The following is a 19,273-nucleotide window of genomic DNA, read 5'->3' on the forward strand; positions in this document are numbered from 1 at the left end:
ACGAAAGGATATACTTGCTTTGGAGGCAGTTCAGAGAAGGTTCACTAGGTTGATTCCGGGGATGAGGGGGTTGACTTATGAGGAAAAGTTGAGTAGGTTTGGCCTCTACTCATTGGAATTTAGAAGAATGAGAGGTGATCTTGTCGAAACATATAAGATTATGAGGGGGCTTGACAAGGTGGATGCAGAGAGGATGTTCCCACTGATGTGGGAGGCTAGAACTAGAGGGCATGATCTTAGAATAAGAGGCCGCCCATTTAAAACAGAGATGAGGAGAAATTTCTTCTGAGGGTTGTAATTCTGTGGAATTTGCTGCCTCAGAGAACTGTGGAAACTGGGACATTGAATAAATTTAAGACAGAAACAGTTTCTTAAACGATAAGGGGATATAAGGGGTTATGGGGCGCGGGCGGGGAAGTGGAGCTGAGTCCATGATCAGATCGGCCATGATCTTATTGAATGGCGGAGCAGGCTTGAGGGGCCGTATGGCCTACTCCTGTTCCTATTTCTTATGTTCTTATAAGGGAAGTGGTCCACGGTGTCCAGGGCCGTGCCGTGGATCTTGATGACTGGGGGGCAGTGCTGTGCGGCAAGGACAAGGCTGTGCTGGAGGAACTTTGTCTTACTGATGTTTAGTGTAAGGCCCATGCTTTCGTCCGCCTCAATAAATACATCGCCTATGTCCTGGAGTTCAGCCTCTGTATGTGCGCAGACGCAGGCATCGTCCGCGTACTGTAGCTCGACGACAGGCGTTGGGGTGGTCTTGGACCTGGCCTGGAGACGGCGAAAGTTGAACAGCTTCCCACTGGTTCTGCAGTTTAGTTCCACTCCAGTGGGGGAGTTTGTCGACTGTGAGGTGGAGCATGGCAGCGAGGAAGATTGAGAAGAGGGTTGGGGCGATGACGCAGTTACCGGCTTGACCCCGGTCTGGACGTGGATTGGGTCTGTGATGGATACATTGGTAAGGATCACGGCCTGCATGTTGTCATGAAGCAGGTGGAGGATGGTGATGTACTTTTGGGGGCATCCGAAATGGAGGAGGACGCTCCATAGACCCTCGTGGTTGACAGTGTCAAAGGCCTTTGTAAGGTCCAAGAAGATCATGTATAAGGGCTGGCGCTGTTCCCTGCATTTTTCCTGCAACTGTCGCGCTGCAAAAATCATGTCCATTGTGCCCCGTAGGAGACGAAATCCACACTGCGACTCCGGGAGGAGTTCCTCAGTCACAGGGAGAAGACAGTTGAGGAGGACTCTAGCGACGACTTTCCCAGTGGCTGATAGCAGGGAGATTCCTCTGTAGTTGCCGCAGCCGGACTTGTCCCCTTTTTTTAAAGATGGTTCCCGATATAGGGAACAGCGACTCCCTCCTTGTCCCCACCAATGCCTCCAGAACCACATCGTTCAAGGGAGTGGGCCACACCATTTAAGGGGGATTAGCAGCAGCCATTTCAGAATGTTCCACAGATCACTGACTCAAGTTCAGCAATGCTGAAAATGAGCCAGCAGCAGGTTCAAATGACCTCCCATTTACAAGCCAGATCGAGCTGAAGTCAAGGATTGAAGGCTTATTGCTGAATGGAACTCTGTGAATAGCACCCCTGCAGCGCCCAACTGTGAGGCTATTAGCTCCTCATTTACCGCCCCCTTCACTGTGGTGAAAACGCTAAATTTCACACAATTTGGCAAGGCATCTCTCCAGGCGCTAAATTTTCTAAGTGAAAAGTTACAACCCCAAACAGGGCTATACCGAATTTCTCCCTCTTAATCTATATAGTTCTTTTAGAAATAAATGTCATTCTGCACAGTGTCATTCCAGAAATTTCCTTTATTAAGCCTTCATTAGTCCAATTATAGCATTCATCTTCTTTAATAGTGTGTGCATTGATTGAAGTGGAAACCATATCCCAAAATGCAGACTGTACATTGGAGTTGTGGAGAATGCCCTTCAAATTGTGATGGAATAAAACACTCACAAATTTCCATTACCTTTTTATATCCATTCGTTCCGTTTAAAAAAAAATATATTTTTCCTTTTTTTCTTTTTTTTTGCCCCATTTCTCCTGAAGGGGCTTAAACTGCTGTTTCATACTGTAGCCTTCCCATGCCTTTCTCAAGTTATCAGTCTTTTGCTCCAGTCAGTAGTCTTCATGTATGACCCCGAGTATTGGGATGTAATTTTCAATTTTGGCGGTTGCATAAAACAGGCGATAGCAAACAGCAGTTTATTTTACACCCCGCCCGGTTTTCAAATTGGCCTGACCATTGCCCATTCGGCGCTGCTGCCGAAGTAGAATTTCACCCCCATTGTGTAATGGCAGGGTATTTGGAGGCAATTATAGTCATGTCTACACATGATCACTTTGGAGCAAAAGTCACTGGATAGAAATCACAGGAGTGCAAAGACCAGCTGGCCGCTCTTCTCCCTAGCCCACAGGCACTGAAGCCAATTGTAGCTTTCTACATGGATGCAACCAGGTATATGCACTATACACACAGCTGCATGCTTTTTACCTTTGAGAGTGGCATATTAGCTGACCCAAGGGATTTGACTGAAAATTCATGCTGTTCTGTACCTTGATGAATTGGTTCTGGCTGCAGCTTGTAGCTGATTCTGCAGCTTCACTTCAGGAACAGACTGTATGCTGTGTGGGAATTCCTGGTTTAACCTTAAATATGGAATTCCTTCCTGAGCACAAAGACTGTTTCCAAAGAGCAAAATAGCAGTGTCAGCTATGTTACAGCTGGAGAAGGCAATGGTAAGGTCTTCAGGAATGGAGAATACATCTGTACACTGGGGGCATTGAAGGGGGTAGAGTGCCTCTATTAATTGGGAAGAATGCCATTATGCACTGAAGGGGAAACAGTACCTCTGAGAACTGGGGATTAGAGGGAAAAGAATGCCTTGTGAAGGGGAGGTACATGACTGTTCACGTAGCTTCAGGGGAAGTGATGGTCTGGTTCGTAACAACGCCAAACATCATTTATTTTCCCTACAATTATTTAGATTGAACCCATTATGAAGTTAAATGTTTCAAAATGAACTGTAAGGAACCATTTTTTATGTAAACCTTGAACATTTTCCAAGGAGAATACCCTTAGTTTCCACACCCTTTTGCCGCCGCCCCCCCCCCCCCCCAATCCCAATTCATGAGGCAGTACACCCAGGGGGCAGCATTTACAATGAGTTATATATCATTCTAAATTAATTTTCAGCGTACGGTCCTGCCTCAGTTGAGATGACCTATTTCAAATCAGTCTGGGAATGGATGCTAAGACCATGCGGTCTGTATGGCTTACCAGCAGTGCCTCTATCCAAGAGGCATTGGACGCAAAGTTGAGGCACACTTAAAACAAAAAAATATTGAACAACGCACAGGCTGGAGTATGTCCCAAGACAATAATGCTGGAATGCAGGGCTGGTTGAAATGCCACTGTAAACCTTGAAAGCCCATTTGAGCGGTTTGCTAATATCAGCTGAAATCAAGATGAGCTAGTTCATCCTGTACTCTTCTAGAGAAAATATTGAAGTTTGTGAACAATGGTTTTTTTCTAACTATTTCAACAAACATTTTACTTATTTTGTTGCTAGGGTACTTCCCAAACAGGAATGGATGGTAGGCTTCTGTGACCAAATTATGTTACTTAGATATATGATATTGTACCATGTAATTTGAACAGCTGTGATAGTGGGATTTATTTCACTGCATGTAATCGCATTCCTTTAAAATAACTGTTTCTTGCAGAGAGATGTCTTTAACCTGTTGCTGATCAATGCTGCTTTAAAATCAGATAGCAGATCTCACCAGAAACTAGCCAGGTATGTGGTAAAGTTTTTGCTCAACTATATGTTGTCTTTTTAAAGGACGGGATTGGGGAGGGGTGACATAACCACACCATTGTCAAGGTGGACTGATGCAATTGGATGTCACTTTTGGTATCTGGATTTCTAACCAGCCCAGCTAGTTGGATCAATATGTATTCACTTTAATACATTTACAATAGCAAATAGCAGTTTGGCTGTATGTTTAATTCTGATGTTCATTGACCCGGTTTGTCTCCCAGGGCAGTAAAAATAGACTCTTTGTTCTGTGATATAATATTCAAAAAGGCATTCACTGTGCTTGCACAGAGCGACAGTAGAAACATTGTTAATTTGAAGCACCTTATCGTGTATGTAACACCACCATTACTGTATACACTCAACCTAGATGCACACCTTGACCACAAGGGGTGAACTTGTGGGAGACACTCCTTACCTGATTACACAGGTATAAAAAAGGAGGTCCCACGCAGGGTCATCGTCTTTGGAGTCCTGTGAATAAAGAGTTAAGGTCACAGAGTGACCTTGTCCCAGAATGTGCCTCGTGTGGTTTCATACTATAGAGTAAGGACTTTACATTGGCGACGAGAAACGGGCATTCACGACCCACGAGAATGGCCACCGGTAGCACAGAGGAACGATACTGTGTTGGGGAAGACTGGGACGATTTTGTCGAGAGGCTTCAGCAAAGCTTCGTTATGAAAGGCTGGGGGATGCAGTGGCCGACAAGCAAAGGGCTCATCTTTTGACCAGCTGCGGACCAAAGACTTACGCGCTCATGAAGGACTTACTAGCACCCGAAAAGCCGGCGGACAAAACCTTTGAAGAACTTAGCCAATTGATCGGGGAGCACCTCAAACCAGCGAGTAGCATATATATGGCCCGACACAGATTCTACACCCACAGACGCCGTGAAGGACAGAGCATACCGGACTTTGCAGCGGACCTTCGGCGTTTGGCCAGCCTCCAAGTTCACAGATGCCTGCAGGGGGGGAGATGCTAAGGGACTTCTTGATCGAGGGCATCGGTCATGCGGGAATTTTCTGCAAATTAATTGAGACCAAGGATTTGGAAGCAGTGACGTTGATGGCTCAAACATTCATGGCGGGGGAGGAAGAGACAAAAGTAATATACGCGTGCAATTCTGCCTCTTAACGCGGCGATGGATCAGGGAGTCAACATCATCAATGCGACTCAGAGCCCCGCAGGTAGGCAGGGGCAGTCCGATACTCCCCAGGCAGCAATAGACTCCAGAGTAGGACTTCAACAGAGATCCCCTCCTATCCCTGATTAAGAAATGTGTCCTGACTGGGGATTGAGTGCCTGCACACGGAGCATGCCCTGAGGAGGTCAGACCATTCCACAGATGGATGGATGAGCTCTCCATCCAAGCTGACTGCCTACTATGGGGCAGCCGGGTAGTTATGCCCCAGAAGGGCAGGGAGGCATTCATCAGGGAACTCCACAGCGAGCACCCAGGCATTATGCTGATGAAGGCCATTGCCCGGTCACACGTTTGGTGGCCTGGAATTGATTCAGACCTGGAACACTGTGTTCGCAGGTGCACAACGTGTGCCCAGCTGGCTAATGCCCCTACTCAGCCTGTGGCCCTGGCCCACCAGGCCATGGTCACGCATTCATGTTGACTACGCGGGCCTGTTCATGGGTAAGATGTTCCTTATTGTGGTAGAAATGGATCGAGTGCATCATTCTGAATTCATGCACGTCATCCACCACCGTGGAAAGCCTATGTGCGATCTTTGCAACCCATGGCTTGCCGGACATCCTGGTTAGTGATAATGGCCCATGTTTCACAAGCTCCGAATTCCGAGAGTTTATGTCGGGCAATGGCATCAACCACGTCAAGACTGCGCCGTTCAAGCCGGCCTCCAATGGCCAGGCGGAACGTGCGGTCCAAATCATTAAGCAAGGTATGCTCAGGATTCAAGGACCCTCCCTACAATGCCGCCTATCGCGTCTCCTGCTGGCCTATAGATCCCGACTCGATATAGAGCACTCGCTCACGGGGGTCCCGCCCACAGAGCTACTAATGAAATGGACACTCAAAACTCGGTTGTCCCTCATTCACCCAGTCCTGACCGACATAGTTGAGGGCAAGCGCAAGTCACAAAACGAGTACCATGACCGTAATTCGAGGGGGAGATGTAGAGAAATAAATGATGCTGTGTTCGTCCTCAATCACGCCATGGGGTCCAAATGGCTTGAGGGCACTGTAATTGACAAGGAGGGGAATAGGGTCATCGTGGTAAAACTCAACAATGGTCAGATAGGCCGTAAGCATCTGGACCAAGTAAAAAAAAAAGGTTCAGCATCGACACGGAGGAACCTGAAGAAGACCATGAGATGGCGCTCACAATACCACCAGTGAACGAGCAACACGAGCAATCAGAAGAATGCAGTCCCTGCGGTCAGCCCGGACAGGCCGGAATCACCACAGGTGACAGACACTCACATCAGTGTCCAACAACCAGAGCCCCAAGGGAGCGTAGACCACCTGAAAGACTAAACCTATGATCCCAATAAGACTTTGGTGGGGAGGGGGAGGGGGGGGGGGGAGGTGATGTCATGTATGTAACCACAATGTAACACTACTGTATTATTGTATACACTCAACCTAGATGCACACCTTGACCACAAGGGGTGAACTTGTGGGAGACACTCCTTACCTGATTACACAGGTATAAAAAGGGAGGTCCCACAGAGGGTCATAGAAACATAGAAAATAGGTGCAGGAGTAGGCCATTCAGCCCTTCTAGCCTGCACCGCCATTCAATGAGTTCATGGCTGAACATACAACTTCAGTACCCCCTTCCTGCTTTCTCGCCATAACCCTTGATCCCCCTAGTAGCAAGGACTTCATCTAACTCCCTTTTGAATATATTTAGTGAATTGGCCTCAACTACTTTCTGTGGTAGAGAATTCCACAGGTTCACCACTCTCTGGGTGAAGAAGTTTCTCCTCATCTCGGTCCTAAATGGCTTACCCCTTATCCTTAGACTATGACCCCTGGTTCTGGACTTCCCCAACATTGGGAACATTCTTCCTGCATCTAACCTGTCTAAACCCGTCAGAATTTTAAACGTTTCTAGGAGGTCCCCTCTCATTCTTCTGAACTCCAGTGAATACAAGCCCAGTTGATCCAGTCTTTCTTGATAGGTCAGTCCCACCATCCCGGGAATCAGTTTGGTGAATCTTCGCTGCACTCCCTCAATAGCAAGAATGTCCTTCCTCAAGTTAGGAGACCAAAACTGTACACAATACTCCAGGTGTGGCTTCACCAAGGCCCTGTACAACTGTAGCATCGTCTTTGGAGTCCTGTGTATAAAGAGTTAAGGTCACAGAGTGACCTTGTCCCCAGAATGTGCCTCATGTGGTTTCATACTGTAGAGTAAGGACTTCACACCTGATCTCATTAAATGGATACTGAGCTAGAATTTGAGATGTGTATTTCAGGCTAACATTGGATGGCTATTAAATAGAAGCATAGAATCTTGCAGCATAGAAGGTCATTCGGCCTGTTGTGCTTATATCGGCTCTTTGAAAGAGCTATCTAATTAGTCCCATTCCCCTGCTCTTTCCCCGTAGCCCAGCAAGTTTTTCCTTTTCTAGTATATATCCAATTTCCTTTTGAAAGATACTATTGAATACTTCTTCTGACTGAAAATAGCTTAGGCATGCTTTACCTGGTAATTGCTGTACTACAGTACTGTAAGAACAATGGTGGTCAGTAAATCCATAAACCATATAAAGAGTATTAATCAGATGAGTCTTTAACCTCTTATCCATAACTCCACATCAGAGAACAGGCTTGGAGATTCAATGTGTAAGCATTATTAGATGCCTGAAGCTTGGCTCATTTGAACAGTCTTGAACTAATCAGCTCAACTTATATTATTAAGTTGCCCAATTCAGTTACAGCTGGAACACTGCACACTACTGAGTAAATTGGCAAAATCACTCACTTGCCAGAGTCATCAAAAATGAAATCAGATGTAGATACATGAACTTAACACTTGTATAATAACATGATTAATCCACCATCAAATTGAGCATTAAGGAGTACATGAGTAAATATTAACTGATCGAGTTCAATATTTGCAAACTCCAGGTATACCACAATAACTCTGTCAGCTGGGCTCTACTTAATACAACACAGGGATCGGCTCATTATACAAGTTTACATAAATTGGCAGTTATTTATTTGCACAGGTGACTTGTTAACAGTTTTAAGGGTTGGAGGAGGGGGATGTGGGTGGAGAGCGATACAAGGAAGTGATCAGAGATGGCCTTAGAATCATAAAAGTTTACAGCGCGGAAGGAGAACATTTCGGCCCATCATGTCAGCGTCGGCCAACAAAGAGCTATCCGACCTAATCCCACTTTCCAGCTCTTGGTCCGTAGCCCTGTAGGTTATGGCACTTCAGGTGCACATACAAGTACTTTTTAAATGTGGTGAGGGTTTCTGCCTCTACCATTCATTCAGGCAGTGAGTTCCAGACCCCAACACCCTCTGGATGAAGAAATTTCCCCTTCAATCCCCTCTAAACCTCCTACCAATGACTTTAAATCTATGCTCCCTGGCGTTGCTCCTTACCACAGCGGAGGGGCTCTCGAGCACCCTTCCCATTACACCCATCATGTCGGAATGCATGGCCATCACCCTTCTTGTGAATGCCTCCCCATCGAGGTCCTCATCCGAGTCCTGTGCAGCAGAACTCATGCGCGAACTCTCCCTCCCGGGGAGCTGGATCCCGAGGTACCCTTGCCCCTTGACCTTGTTGCAGCTCGCTAGGCCCCGGTACATCACCCAGTGCCGACCCCTCTGCTGAGCTAACCTTTAAGGACCGCGTAGTGCCAGTCTCCTGTGAGTGAGATATGCAATGATCGAGTGCTTGGGTCTTCCTCCTTCTCCTCTTCAGTGTGATGGGGGGGGCTCAGGTACAGGTTGCACATCTGTTTGCTAATTATCTGAAAACATAAATGGCACAAGACTCGTCTTAAGTTGAGGGCGGGAATGCAGGAATGGAACAAGGAAGGCAGAAAGTATCAGGAGCTGGAAATTGATAAAGCCTTCTGGTGTGACTGGGAAGTGGGTTAAGAAAAGGAGAGGAGTTAAAGATACCGTTGTTGCCCCCAGCGGCGTCGAACTCTTCGTCGGCCTACAGCACTAACTCCTCCAGGTCAGACAGCTCCTGCAGTTGAGGTTCACCCCCACCAGTCCTCTGCTGCTCCTTCCTATTAGGTAGCCTGGAAAAGAAGGAACTTGTGTGAGTAAGAGTCCAGCTATGTATGTGGGAGATATGCCTGCTATCGTTGAATAGCTGTCAATGTAGGCAAGGCGTGAGATGAAGATGTGAGTTTAAGTAGTTACACATATTTGGTGGTTGAGTGGTGAGGGAGTGGTGCTTTGCTCAGTGTGCACATACAGAGGTACAGAGGCTGGTATGTAGGAGGTGTTGAAGCATGTACTCAACTTGACCACCCGACTGAGGTCGTTGAAACATAGAAACACAGCGCAGAAGGAGGCCCAAAGAGTCACACGGCCTTCGGTCAGCAGCTCTGAAGGTTACATATAAACCTATGAACAATGGCGGAAAGGTAAAGAGCATCCGGCCCAACCAGTCCGCCCCAGACAACTGCTACACCCCTTGCATCGCAACATTCTACACTTCACCCTAACTGGAGCCATGCGATCTTCTGGGAGAGGCAAAAAAAGATAAAAAGTCAGGCCAATTGAGGAAAAAAAAAATCTGGGAAAATTCCTCTCCAACCCATCCAGGCGATCGAAACTAGTCCAGGAGATCAACCTGGCCGTATTCGACTCCCTGCAGTACTTACCATCGTATTTGCGCTAACCATCAAGAAGTTATCCAGTCTAATCCCACTTACCAGCTCTAGGTCCATAACCCTGCAGGTTACGGTACTTCAATAGAAACATAGAAAATAGGTGCAGGAGTAGGCCATTCAATATGATCATGGCTGATCATTCCCTCAGTACCCCTTTCCTGCTTTCTCTCCATACCCCTTGATCCCTTTAGCCGTAAGGACCATATCTAACTCCCTCTTGAATACATCCAATGAACTGGCATCAACAACTCTCTGCGGCAGGGAATTCCACAGGTTAACAACTCTGAGTGAAGAAGTTTCTCCTCATCTCAATCCTAAATGGCCTACCTCTTATCCTAAGATTATGTTCCCTGGTTCTGGACTTCCCCAACATCGGGAACGTTCTTCCCGCATCTAACCTGTCCAGTCCTGTCAGAATCTTATACATTTCTATGAGATCCCCTCTCATCCTTCTAAACTCCAGTGAATAAAGGCCAGTTGATCCAGTCTCTCCTCATATGACAGTCCAGCCATCCCTGGAATCAGTCTGGTGAACCTTCGCTGCACTCCCTCAGTAATAAGAAATTCCTTCCTCAGATTCAAGTGCCCATCCATGCACCTTTTAAATGTGGTGAGGGTTTCTACATTCACCACACTTCTAGGCAGTGAGTTCCAGACCCCCACTACCCTCTGTGTCAAGAAGCTTCCCCTCAAATCCCCTCTGAACCTTCCACCAACCACCTTAAAACTATGCCCCCTCGTAATTGACCCCTCCACCAAGGGAAATAGGCCCTTGCTATCCACTATAACCAGGCCCCTCAAAATTTTATATATCCCACTGAGGTCTCCTCTTAGCCTCCTGTGTTCCAATGAGAACAAACCCAGCCTATCCAATCTGTCCTCATAGCTAAGGTTCTCCATTCCAGGCAACATCCTAGTAAATCTCTTCTGCACCCTCTCTAGTGCAATCACTTCCTATAATACGGTGACCAGAACTGCACGCAGTATTCCAGCTGTGGCCTAACCAGAGTATTATACAATTTAATCATAACCTCCCTGCTCTATGCCTTGGCCAATAAAGGCAAGCATTCTATATGCCTTCTTAACCACCTTGTCCACCGTGTCTACTTTCAGGGATCTGTGGACAAGCAATCCAAGGTCCCTTTGTTCATCTACACTTCTAAGTGGCCTACTGTTTCATGTGTATACCCTTTCCTTATTAGCCCTCCCCAAGTGCATTACCTCACACTTCTTCAAATTAAATTCCATTTGCCACTGCTCTGCCCACCTAACCAGTAGATTGATATCCTCCTGCAGTCCTCTTCATTATCAACCACAGCCAATTTTAGTGTCATCTGCAAACTTCTTAATCATACTACTATATTCAAATCTAGATCATTGATGTATACCACAAAAACCAAGGGACCCAGTACTGAGCCCTGCAGAATCCTACTGGAAACATCCTTCCAGTCACAAAAACATCCATCAATCATTACCCTTTGCTTCCTGCCTCCAAGCCAATTTTGGATCCAACTTGCCACTTTGCCCTGGATCCCATGGGATTTAACCTTTGTGACCAGTCTACCATGTGGGACCTTATCAAAAGCTCTGCTAAAGTTTATATACACTACATCGTATGCACTACCCCCATCGACCCTCCTTGTTACCTCCTCGAAAAATTCAATCAGGTTAGCCAAACACGATCTTCCCTTAACAAATCCGTGCTGACTGTCCCTAATTAATCCTTGCCTTTCTAAATGTAGATTTATCCTGTCCTTCAGGATATTTTTCCAATAATTTTCCCACCACTGAGGTTAGGCTGACAGGCCTGTAATTACCTTTAAAATCCCTTTCTCCCTTAAAAAAGGGTACCACATTAGCAGTCCTCCAGTCTTCTGGCACCAACCCAAATCCAAAGAGGACTGGAAAATGATGGTCAAGGTCTCTGCTATTTCCTCTTTTACTTCGCTCGACAGCCTGGGATGCATTTCATTTGGGCCTGGGGACTTATATACTTTCAAAGCTGCTAAACCCCTTAATACCTCCTCTCTCACTATGTTTATTTCATCCAGAATTTCAACCTCCTCCTCAATAGCAGCATCTGCATTGCCCCATTCCTTTGTGAAAACAGTCGCAAAATATTCATTAAGAACCAACATCTTCTGCCTCCACACAGAGATTACCCTCATGGTCCCTTTCTTTAGTTATCCTCTTGCTCTTAATATATTTATAGAACATCTTTGGGTTTTCCTTAATTTTACTTGCCAAGAATTTGTTATGCTTTCTCTTAGCATTCCTAATATCCTTTTTAATTTTACCTCCGATCTTTCTATAGTCTTCCAAAGATTCTACAGTATTTAGCTGTCGGTATATGACATAAGCTTCCTTTTTTTTCTTTATCCTTCCCTGTAAGTCCCAAGACATCCTGGGGGGCTCTAGAATTATTATTCCCATCCTTTTTCTTTAAGGGCACATGTTTGGCCTGAGTCCTCAGGATCTCTTCCTTGAATATCTCCCACTGTTCCGACACTGATTTACCTACTTCTTCCGGCACTGTGTCAGGGTTCGATTGACTACAGTGCTGGCCAACACCTCCTCAGCCACTTCTCTCCACATCACCCTGAAGACCTATGACAATGGCCTCCTTCCAGATGCGGGGAACAGCGCATCCCTCCTTCTTTCCACTGTCCCCATCAATGCCACATCAATGAATTGTCTTGCCCTCTTCCTTGCAGCAGCATTTCCAGCAGCCATCCCAGAATGTTGTTTCAGTAGCTCACAGCTCTCTCTCTCTCAAATGCAGCACTGCTGATAATGAGCAGGTGCAGCTTGATTATAACCTCCCCTTTAAGAGCTGGAATCAGCCAGTGTAAAAGATTGAAGGATGATTGCTGAATTCAAGTCACCTGAAATTGGGTAGCATTCTGCCATTAATGTCCCTGCAGCACCCCACTGAGATCATTAGCGCCTCCTTTACTGCCCCTTCCTTCCTGGGGCACGAAAGCCCAATTTAGCAGAAGTTCGCAATCGTTTTCACCTGGTGCTAACTTTTCAAACTACCGAATTTCGCCCCCCACGCCTCTATTTATGAAGCCCAGGATCCCGTAAGCTTTTTAAACCACTTTCTCAACCTGCCCTGCCACCGTCAACGATTTGTGCACATATACCCCCATGTCTCTCTCTTCATGCACCTCCTATAGACTTATACCCTTTAGTTTATATAGCTTCTCCTCGTTCTTCTTACCAAAATGTATCACTTCTCACTTTTCTGTGTTAAATTTCATCTGCCATGTGTCCGCCCATTTCACCAGCCTATCTGTCTTCTAGAAGTCTATAATTATCCTCCTCAATTTTCACTATACTTGTAAGTTTTGTGTCATCTGCAAATGGTGGAATTGTGCCTTGTACACCCAAATCCAAGTCATTAATATATATCAAAAAAAGCAGTGGTCCTAGTACCCATCCCTGGGGAACACCACTTCCTCCAGTCCGAAAAACAACCATTCACCACTACTCTCTGTTTCCTGTCACTTAACTAATTTTGTATCCATGCTGCCACTGACCCTTTTATTTGACGAGCTTCAACTTTGCTGACAAATCTATTATGTTGCACTTTATCAAACGCCTTTTGGCAGTTCATGTACACCACGTCAACTGCATTGCCCTCATCAACCCTCTCGGTTACCTCATCAAAAAACTCGATCAAGTTAGTTAAACATAATTTGCCTTTAACAAATCCGTGCTGGCTTTCCTTAATTAATCCACACTTGTGACTTAACTTTGTCCCTGATTATTGTTTCTAAAAGCCTCCCAACTACCGAGTTGAACTGACTGGCCTGTAGTTGCTAGGTTTATCCTTGCACCCTTTTTTAAACAAGGGTGTAACATTTGCAATTCTCCAGTCCTCTGACAGCATCCCCATATCTAAGGAGGATTGGAAGATTATGGCCAGTACCTCTGTGATTTCGTCCTTACCTTCCCTCAGCATCCAAGGATGCATCCCATCTGGTCCTGATGACTTATCTACTTTAACTACGGGCAGCCTTTCTAGTGTCTCCTCTTTATCAATTTTTATCTCATCCAGTATCTCCACTACCTCCTCTTTCACTGTGACTTTGGCAGCATCTTCTTGGTGAAAACAAATGCAAAGTACCTCATACGCCCTCTGCCTCCATACATAGATCTCCTTTTTGGTCCCTAATCAGGCCCCACCTCTCCTCTTACTACCATTTACTATTTATATGCATATAGACGACTTTTGAATTCCCTTTTATGTTAGCTGCCAATCTATTCTCATACTCTCTCTTTGCCCCTCTTACTTTCTTTTTACCTTCTCCTCTGAACTTTCTACATTCAGCCTGATTCTCACGTATTCTCAACCTGACATCTGTCATATGCGCTCTTTTTCTGCTTCATCTTTCTCTCTATCTCTTTCGTCATGCAGGGAGCTCTGGCTTTAGTTGCCCTACCTTTCCCCCTCGTGGGAATGTACCTCGACTGTACCCGAACCATCTCCTCTTTAAAGGCAGCCCATTGTTCCATTACAGTTTTTCCTGCCAATCTTTGATTACAATATACCCGCCCAGATCCATACCTCCAATAAAGTATTTTTGCTCTAGATTGCTCCCTGTCCTTTTCCATAGAGAATCTAAACATTGACACTATGATCACTGCTCCCTATATCTTCCCCCACTGACACTTGCTCCACTTGATCCACCTCATTCCCCAGAACCATATCCAGTAATGCCTTCTTCCTCGTTGGGCCGGAAACGTACTTATCGAGAAAGTTCTCCTGAACACACTTTAAAAATTCTTCCCCCTCTCTGCCTTTTATACTATTACTATCCCAGTCTATATGAGGAATAGTTGAAGACCCCCATTATCACTACTCTATAGTTCATGCTCTCCTCTATATCTTTCCCACTAGTTGATGGCCTACAGAATATATCTATTAGTGTAATGGCATCTCTAGTCTTTCTTAACTCTAACCAAATAGATTATGTCCTTGACCCCTCCAGGACATCCTCTCTCTCCAGTACTGTAACATTCTTCTTAACCAGTACTGCCACGCCACCTCCTTTCATTCCTTCTGTATTTTTCTTGAACATCTTATATCCAGGAATATAAAAAAATCCAATCCTGTCCTTTTTAGAGCCATGATATCATATTCCCATGTGACTATTTGCACCTGCAGCTCACCAACTTTATTTATCACACTTCTTGCACTAACACACATGCACTGTAAAGCTATCTTATACCTTCTTGTATTCTCGCTTATCCTGACTCCAACTAATACCGTACTATTTCTTACTCTAGTGCTGTTTGTCTCTCTCAATCCTTTGAGCACTTTGTTTCTCCTTTCTAATGCTACATCCTGGTTCCCATCCCCCTGCCAAATTAATTTAAACACTCCCCAGCAGCAATAGCAACCCCCACCAGCCCCACCGCCCCCTGTGAGGACATTGGTTCCTGCTCTGTTCAGGTGCATCTCGTCCGGCCTGTAGCGGTCCCACCTCCCCGGATCCTGTTCCAATGACCCAGGAATCTGAAGTCCTCCCTGTTGCACCATCTCTCCATCCACTCATTCATCCACTCCATCCTCCTATTTCTATGCTCACTAGCTCGTGACACCGGGAATAATCCAGAGATTACTACCTTGGAGGTCCTGCTTTTTAATCTCTTTCCTAGCTCTTTAAAATCTGCCTGCAGGACCTCATCCCTCTTTCTACCTTTGTCGTTGGTATTGATATGGACCACGACCTCTGGCTGTTCACCCTCCCCTCACAGAATGTTCTGCAGCTGCCCAGGGACATCCTGGCACCAGGGAGGCATGTCTGCGGCCGCAGAAATGTCTGTCTGCTTCTCTAACTATAGAATCCCCTACCACTATTGCTTTCCTTGTCTTCCTCCTCCCCCTTGTACAGCTGAGCCATCTGTGGTGCCATGGACTTGGCTCTGGCTATTGCCCTCACCAGTATTCTGTAATTTAAGGGAGAGAGAGCACATGATGAATTGAGATGGTGGTTGAAATCACAAAATGACAAGTTGCTCAGAGCAGAGGCTGAGGGCGGAAAGCAGTGAAGATATCTTAGTGAGAACATGTTTATGGTACTTGGATAGGCGGTAGAGGACGAGCATTTTAAATGAGGTGAGAGGGTTGGAACAAGTTGAGATGCTCAAAAGAGTTAATAATGCCAGAGGAGTCGGGGGACAGACCAAGGTGTGATTTAGTGATAAGAGCCACACCGCCACCGTGATGACCTGGGCGGGGCAAATGATGGCAGGTATAGCCAGGTGGCGAGGCTTCATTTAGGGGAAGGTGTCATCATCCCTCAGCCAGGTTTCTGTCAAGGCCATGATGTTGATACAATCATCCACAATAAGCACAGGGTCGGTACTAGGAAGGGTGAGTTGGATCGTGAGGAGATTGACAAGATTAGCCCTCAGTGGGCGCACTGGCTGGGAAGGTCGGTGAGAGAGTAGGATGGGGCAGTTGGTGTTGCTGCTCGTAAAGAGGCAATGATGTGTGCCTCGATGGGCACTTTGGAGGATGCCAAGACAGGCACAGAGGGAAGCTGTAGGCATATCTAAGAGCGAGTTAAGTCTGGGACGGTGGCAGGAGAGTAGGAAGGTCGAGGAGTACTGAACAACAAGTTGTATTTATATAGTGCCTTTTAACAAAGTAAAACATCCCAAGGCACTTCGCAGGAGTGTTATAAAACAAAATTTGACACCGAGCTTCATAAGGAGCTAATAGAACAAAAGCTTGGTCAAAGAGGTAGGTTTCCAGGACCGTCTTAAGGGTTTCCAGGACCGTCTTAAAGGAGGAAAGCGAGGCAGAGAGGCTTAAGAAGGGAAGTCCAGAGCTTAGGGCCTTAGTAGCTGAAGACAGCCACCAATAGTGGGGCAATTAAAATCGAGGCCAGAATTAGAGGAGTGCAGATATCTTGGAGAGTTGTGGGGTTGGAGGAGATTACAGAGATAGGGAGGGACGAGGTCATGGGGGGATGAAAACATGGATGAGAATTTTAAAATCGAGGCATTGCTTAACCGGGAGGGTTGGGGTAGGGATTTGGGAGAGCACAGTATCCGAGAGTGGAGAAATTAAAAGAAGCATGATAACAGCAGAGAGGGGTCTAGCAGGAATAAAGAGAAAATAAGTAAAAAAATGGGGGGTGAAAAAAGTGGAAATAAAGGTGATAGGCTCGGGTCCGGGGCGGCAGCCAAAATGCCACTCGGCCAGTTACAGGCTCAGTGGGGAGCAGCAGCATTCGGGGAAGGGCTGTTAGCTGATCAAAGTTACTTTAAAATTTAAGCAACAGATCAGAGACACAACAGATGAGTCCAGTGCAGAAGAATAGTCTTGATGTCCAGCGAAGTCCAGGTATTTGGAAGCCAAATTTGAGAAAAGCTCCAGGAGCTCAATGAGAAAAGCAGATAGCAGGCACGGTTGGGGGATGAGCAGTGGCCTAGTAAAGCCCTCAGTTTTATCAAACCACTACCAGTGATTGAAAAAGGAGGCCCACCATCACCTTCTCAGCACAACTAGTGATGGGCAAAAAATGTTGGCCTTGTCAGCGACACCCATATCCCGAGAATTAATAAAATCAATGTGTGATCAACATCAGCATTCATTCAGCCTACTTTTCTTTCTTTAATTACTGTTGTTTTATTCTCTACTTTTTATATTCCTGGAGCAAAGCTACAATATTTAAGTAATAAATCAGATCACAAGTCAGGAGAGGATTATTTCACAGGAACTTGAAGTGCTTGACATAGTTTATTAGGCCAGTTAAACATCACACATTAGGAATGCTGATTACTTGCATTTAGCTGTGTTTTTAATACGTATCACTCTTCCCCATGATGAATATAATTTTTTTAACATTTTCTTGATGGTAACAGCTCTGCAATTTCCATAATTTCAATCAACTCCAAGTCTTGAAGCATGCTCTCATAATGGGGGAAAGCCCTCCCACTGTGCCTGAATACTGGAAATGTGGATTTTTTTTTTCATTCAAAGACTCTTTTCCTTGTTGCCTCTAACCATTTTAGAATTTTTTGAAAATTTCCAAACGTAACAAAATATAAAATAGCAGACAATCATCATATGCGAATTATAGAAAGTCACTGCATAACCATTGTACTTGATTTAGATTGCCCATTTTGCACGTTGAACAGTATGCTTCTATTGCAAAAATGATTGTTATTCCAGGATCTGCTGATTACATAGGCAAGCAGACCAGCTGAGCAATGGTTATGTGATGTAATGGCTGCAAGCCAACAGTAACATCTAACATCAGAATTACAGAAAATGTGCCCATAAAAAAAGAACAGAAAGACTTGCATTTATATAGCGCCTTTCATGACCACTGGATGTCTCAAAGCGCTTTACAGCCAATGAAGTACTTTTTGGAGTGTAATCACTTTTGTAATGTGGGAAACGCGGCAGCCAACTAGCGCACAGCAAACTCCCACAAACAGCAATGTGATAATGATCAGATTGTTATGTTAGTTGAGGGATAAATATTGGCCAGGACACCAGGGATAACTCCCCTGCTCTTCCTCGAAATAGTGGCATGGGATCTTTTACGTCCATCTGAGAGGGCAGATAGTGCCTCGGTTTAACGGCTCATCCGAAAGATGGTACCTCGAACTGTGCAGCATTCCCTCAGCACTGCACTTGGCGTGTCAGACTAGATTCATGTACTCAAGGTCCTGGAGTGGGTCTTGAACCCACAGCCTTCTGACTCAGAGGCGAGTGCGCTACCCAATGAGCAACAGCTGACACATCCTTACATCCTGAAAACGATGTAATTTTCAGAAAGTGCAGGAGATGAAGCACCTGGGTCCTTAAATTAAAAGTAACATTCAATAATTAACATATTTGAAATTCTTCTTCCTATTTTAGCAGAGGTGTTGGTGCATTTCAGATGAATATACTAAGTATTTATACTGAATTATTCCACAGTTTAATTTCAGAGCCTTCGCATATATTATAAGCAAATGGAACTTGTATCCCTACTGATTTTCGCTGAGCTTCATGATTGCTTACTGTGTGATTTGCTAACTTTTAAATTTTTCTTTTACCATCAGAAGCTTACTAGTGGAGCGAGACACTTTGCGGCCTAACTCCACAATGACTGAAAGGCTTATTCGCAAAGCCACAGCACTGCATAATGTGGACTAAATCAAGACAAAGACACATGTAATTAGAAATGGGATGGATTACTTCTAAGAGCATTGGCGCAGAGTGATCCTTGATGTGTGCAAGGTGACCTCTGGCGTTTGTGATTTGACAAAGAATTGGAAAGATTGGCAACGAAAAATTAAAAAAAAAACTCAGTTTAATAGAGATCTGCTAATAATGATTCTGCTTATTATTAGGGGAGGGGGAGAGAAGATGGAAGAGAGGGATGGGGCATGGGCAGGGAAGGAAAAGGAGTGACAGGAGATAGGGGAATGGGACAAAGGGATGGAGAAGAGTGAGAGGCGATGGGGAGGGGGATACAAAAAGGGGTGTGAGTGGGAACGGAAAGGGGGATGGAGAGAGCAGTGGAAAAAAGAGTAGATGGGGGAATGGGGGGGAGAAAAAACAGGGAAATT

General features: G+C 45.4%; 1 protein-coding gene and 1 long non-coding RNA gene across 4 annotated transcripts in view; one reads left to right on the forward strand and one right to left on the reverse strand.

Annotated features, from left to right (window-relative positions):
• Positions 1-9,084, reverse strand: part of LOC139280798 (uncharacterized) — a 36,301-nt gene extending 27,217 nt beyond the window's left edge. The window contains exons 1-2 of the long non-coding RNA XR_011596768.1: positions 8,964-9,084; positions 8,677-8,809 (exon numbers count right to left, since the gene is read on the reverse strand). This is a non-coding gene — a long non-coding RNA (uncharacterized lncRNA). The remainder of the gene's footprint in view (positions 1-8,676; positions 8,810-8,963) is intronic.
• The window catches only part of ttc38 (tetratricopeptide repeat domain 38), a 94,812-nt gene extending 75,750 nt beyond the window's left edge, over positions 1-19,062 (forward strand). For 2 of the 3 annotated variants that reach the window (XM_070900498.1, XM_070900499.1), the window contains 2 exons: positions 3,744-3,817; positions 18,764-19,062. In XM_070900498.1, the coding sequence (XP_070756599.1) occupies positions 3,744-3,817; positions 18,764-18,857 (168 nt within the window). In that variant the 3' untranslated portion in view covers positions 18,858-19,062. The remainder of the gene's footprint in view (positions 1-3,743; positions 3,818-18,763) is intronic. The other variant, XM_070900500.1, reaches the window with a different exon arrangement.
• Positions 19,063-19,273: the final 211 nt, after the last annotated feature.

This window comes from Pristiophorus japonicus, chromosome 15, assembly GCF_044704955.1.
Source record: "Pristiophorus japonicus isolate sPriJap1 chromosome 15, sPriJap1.hap1, whole genome shotgun sequence".
In the NCBI taxonomy this organism is placed as follows: Eukaryota; Metazoa; Chordata; class Chondrichthyes; family Pristiophoridae; genus Pristiophorus; species Pristiophorus japonicus.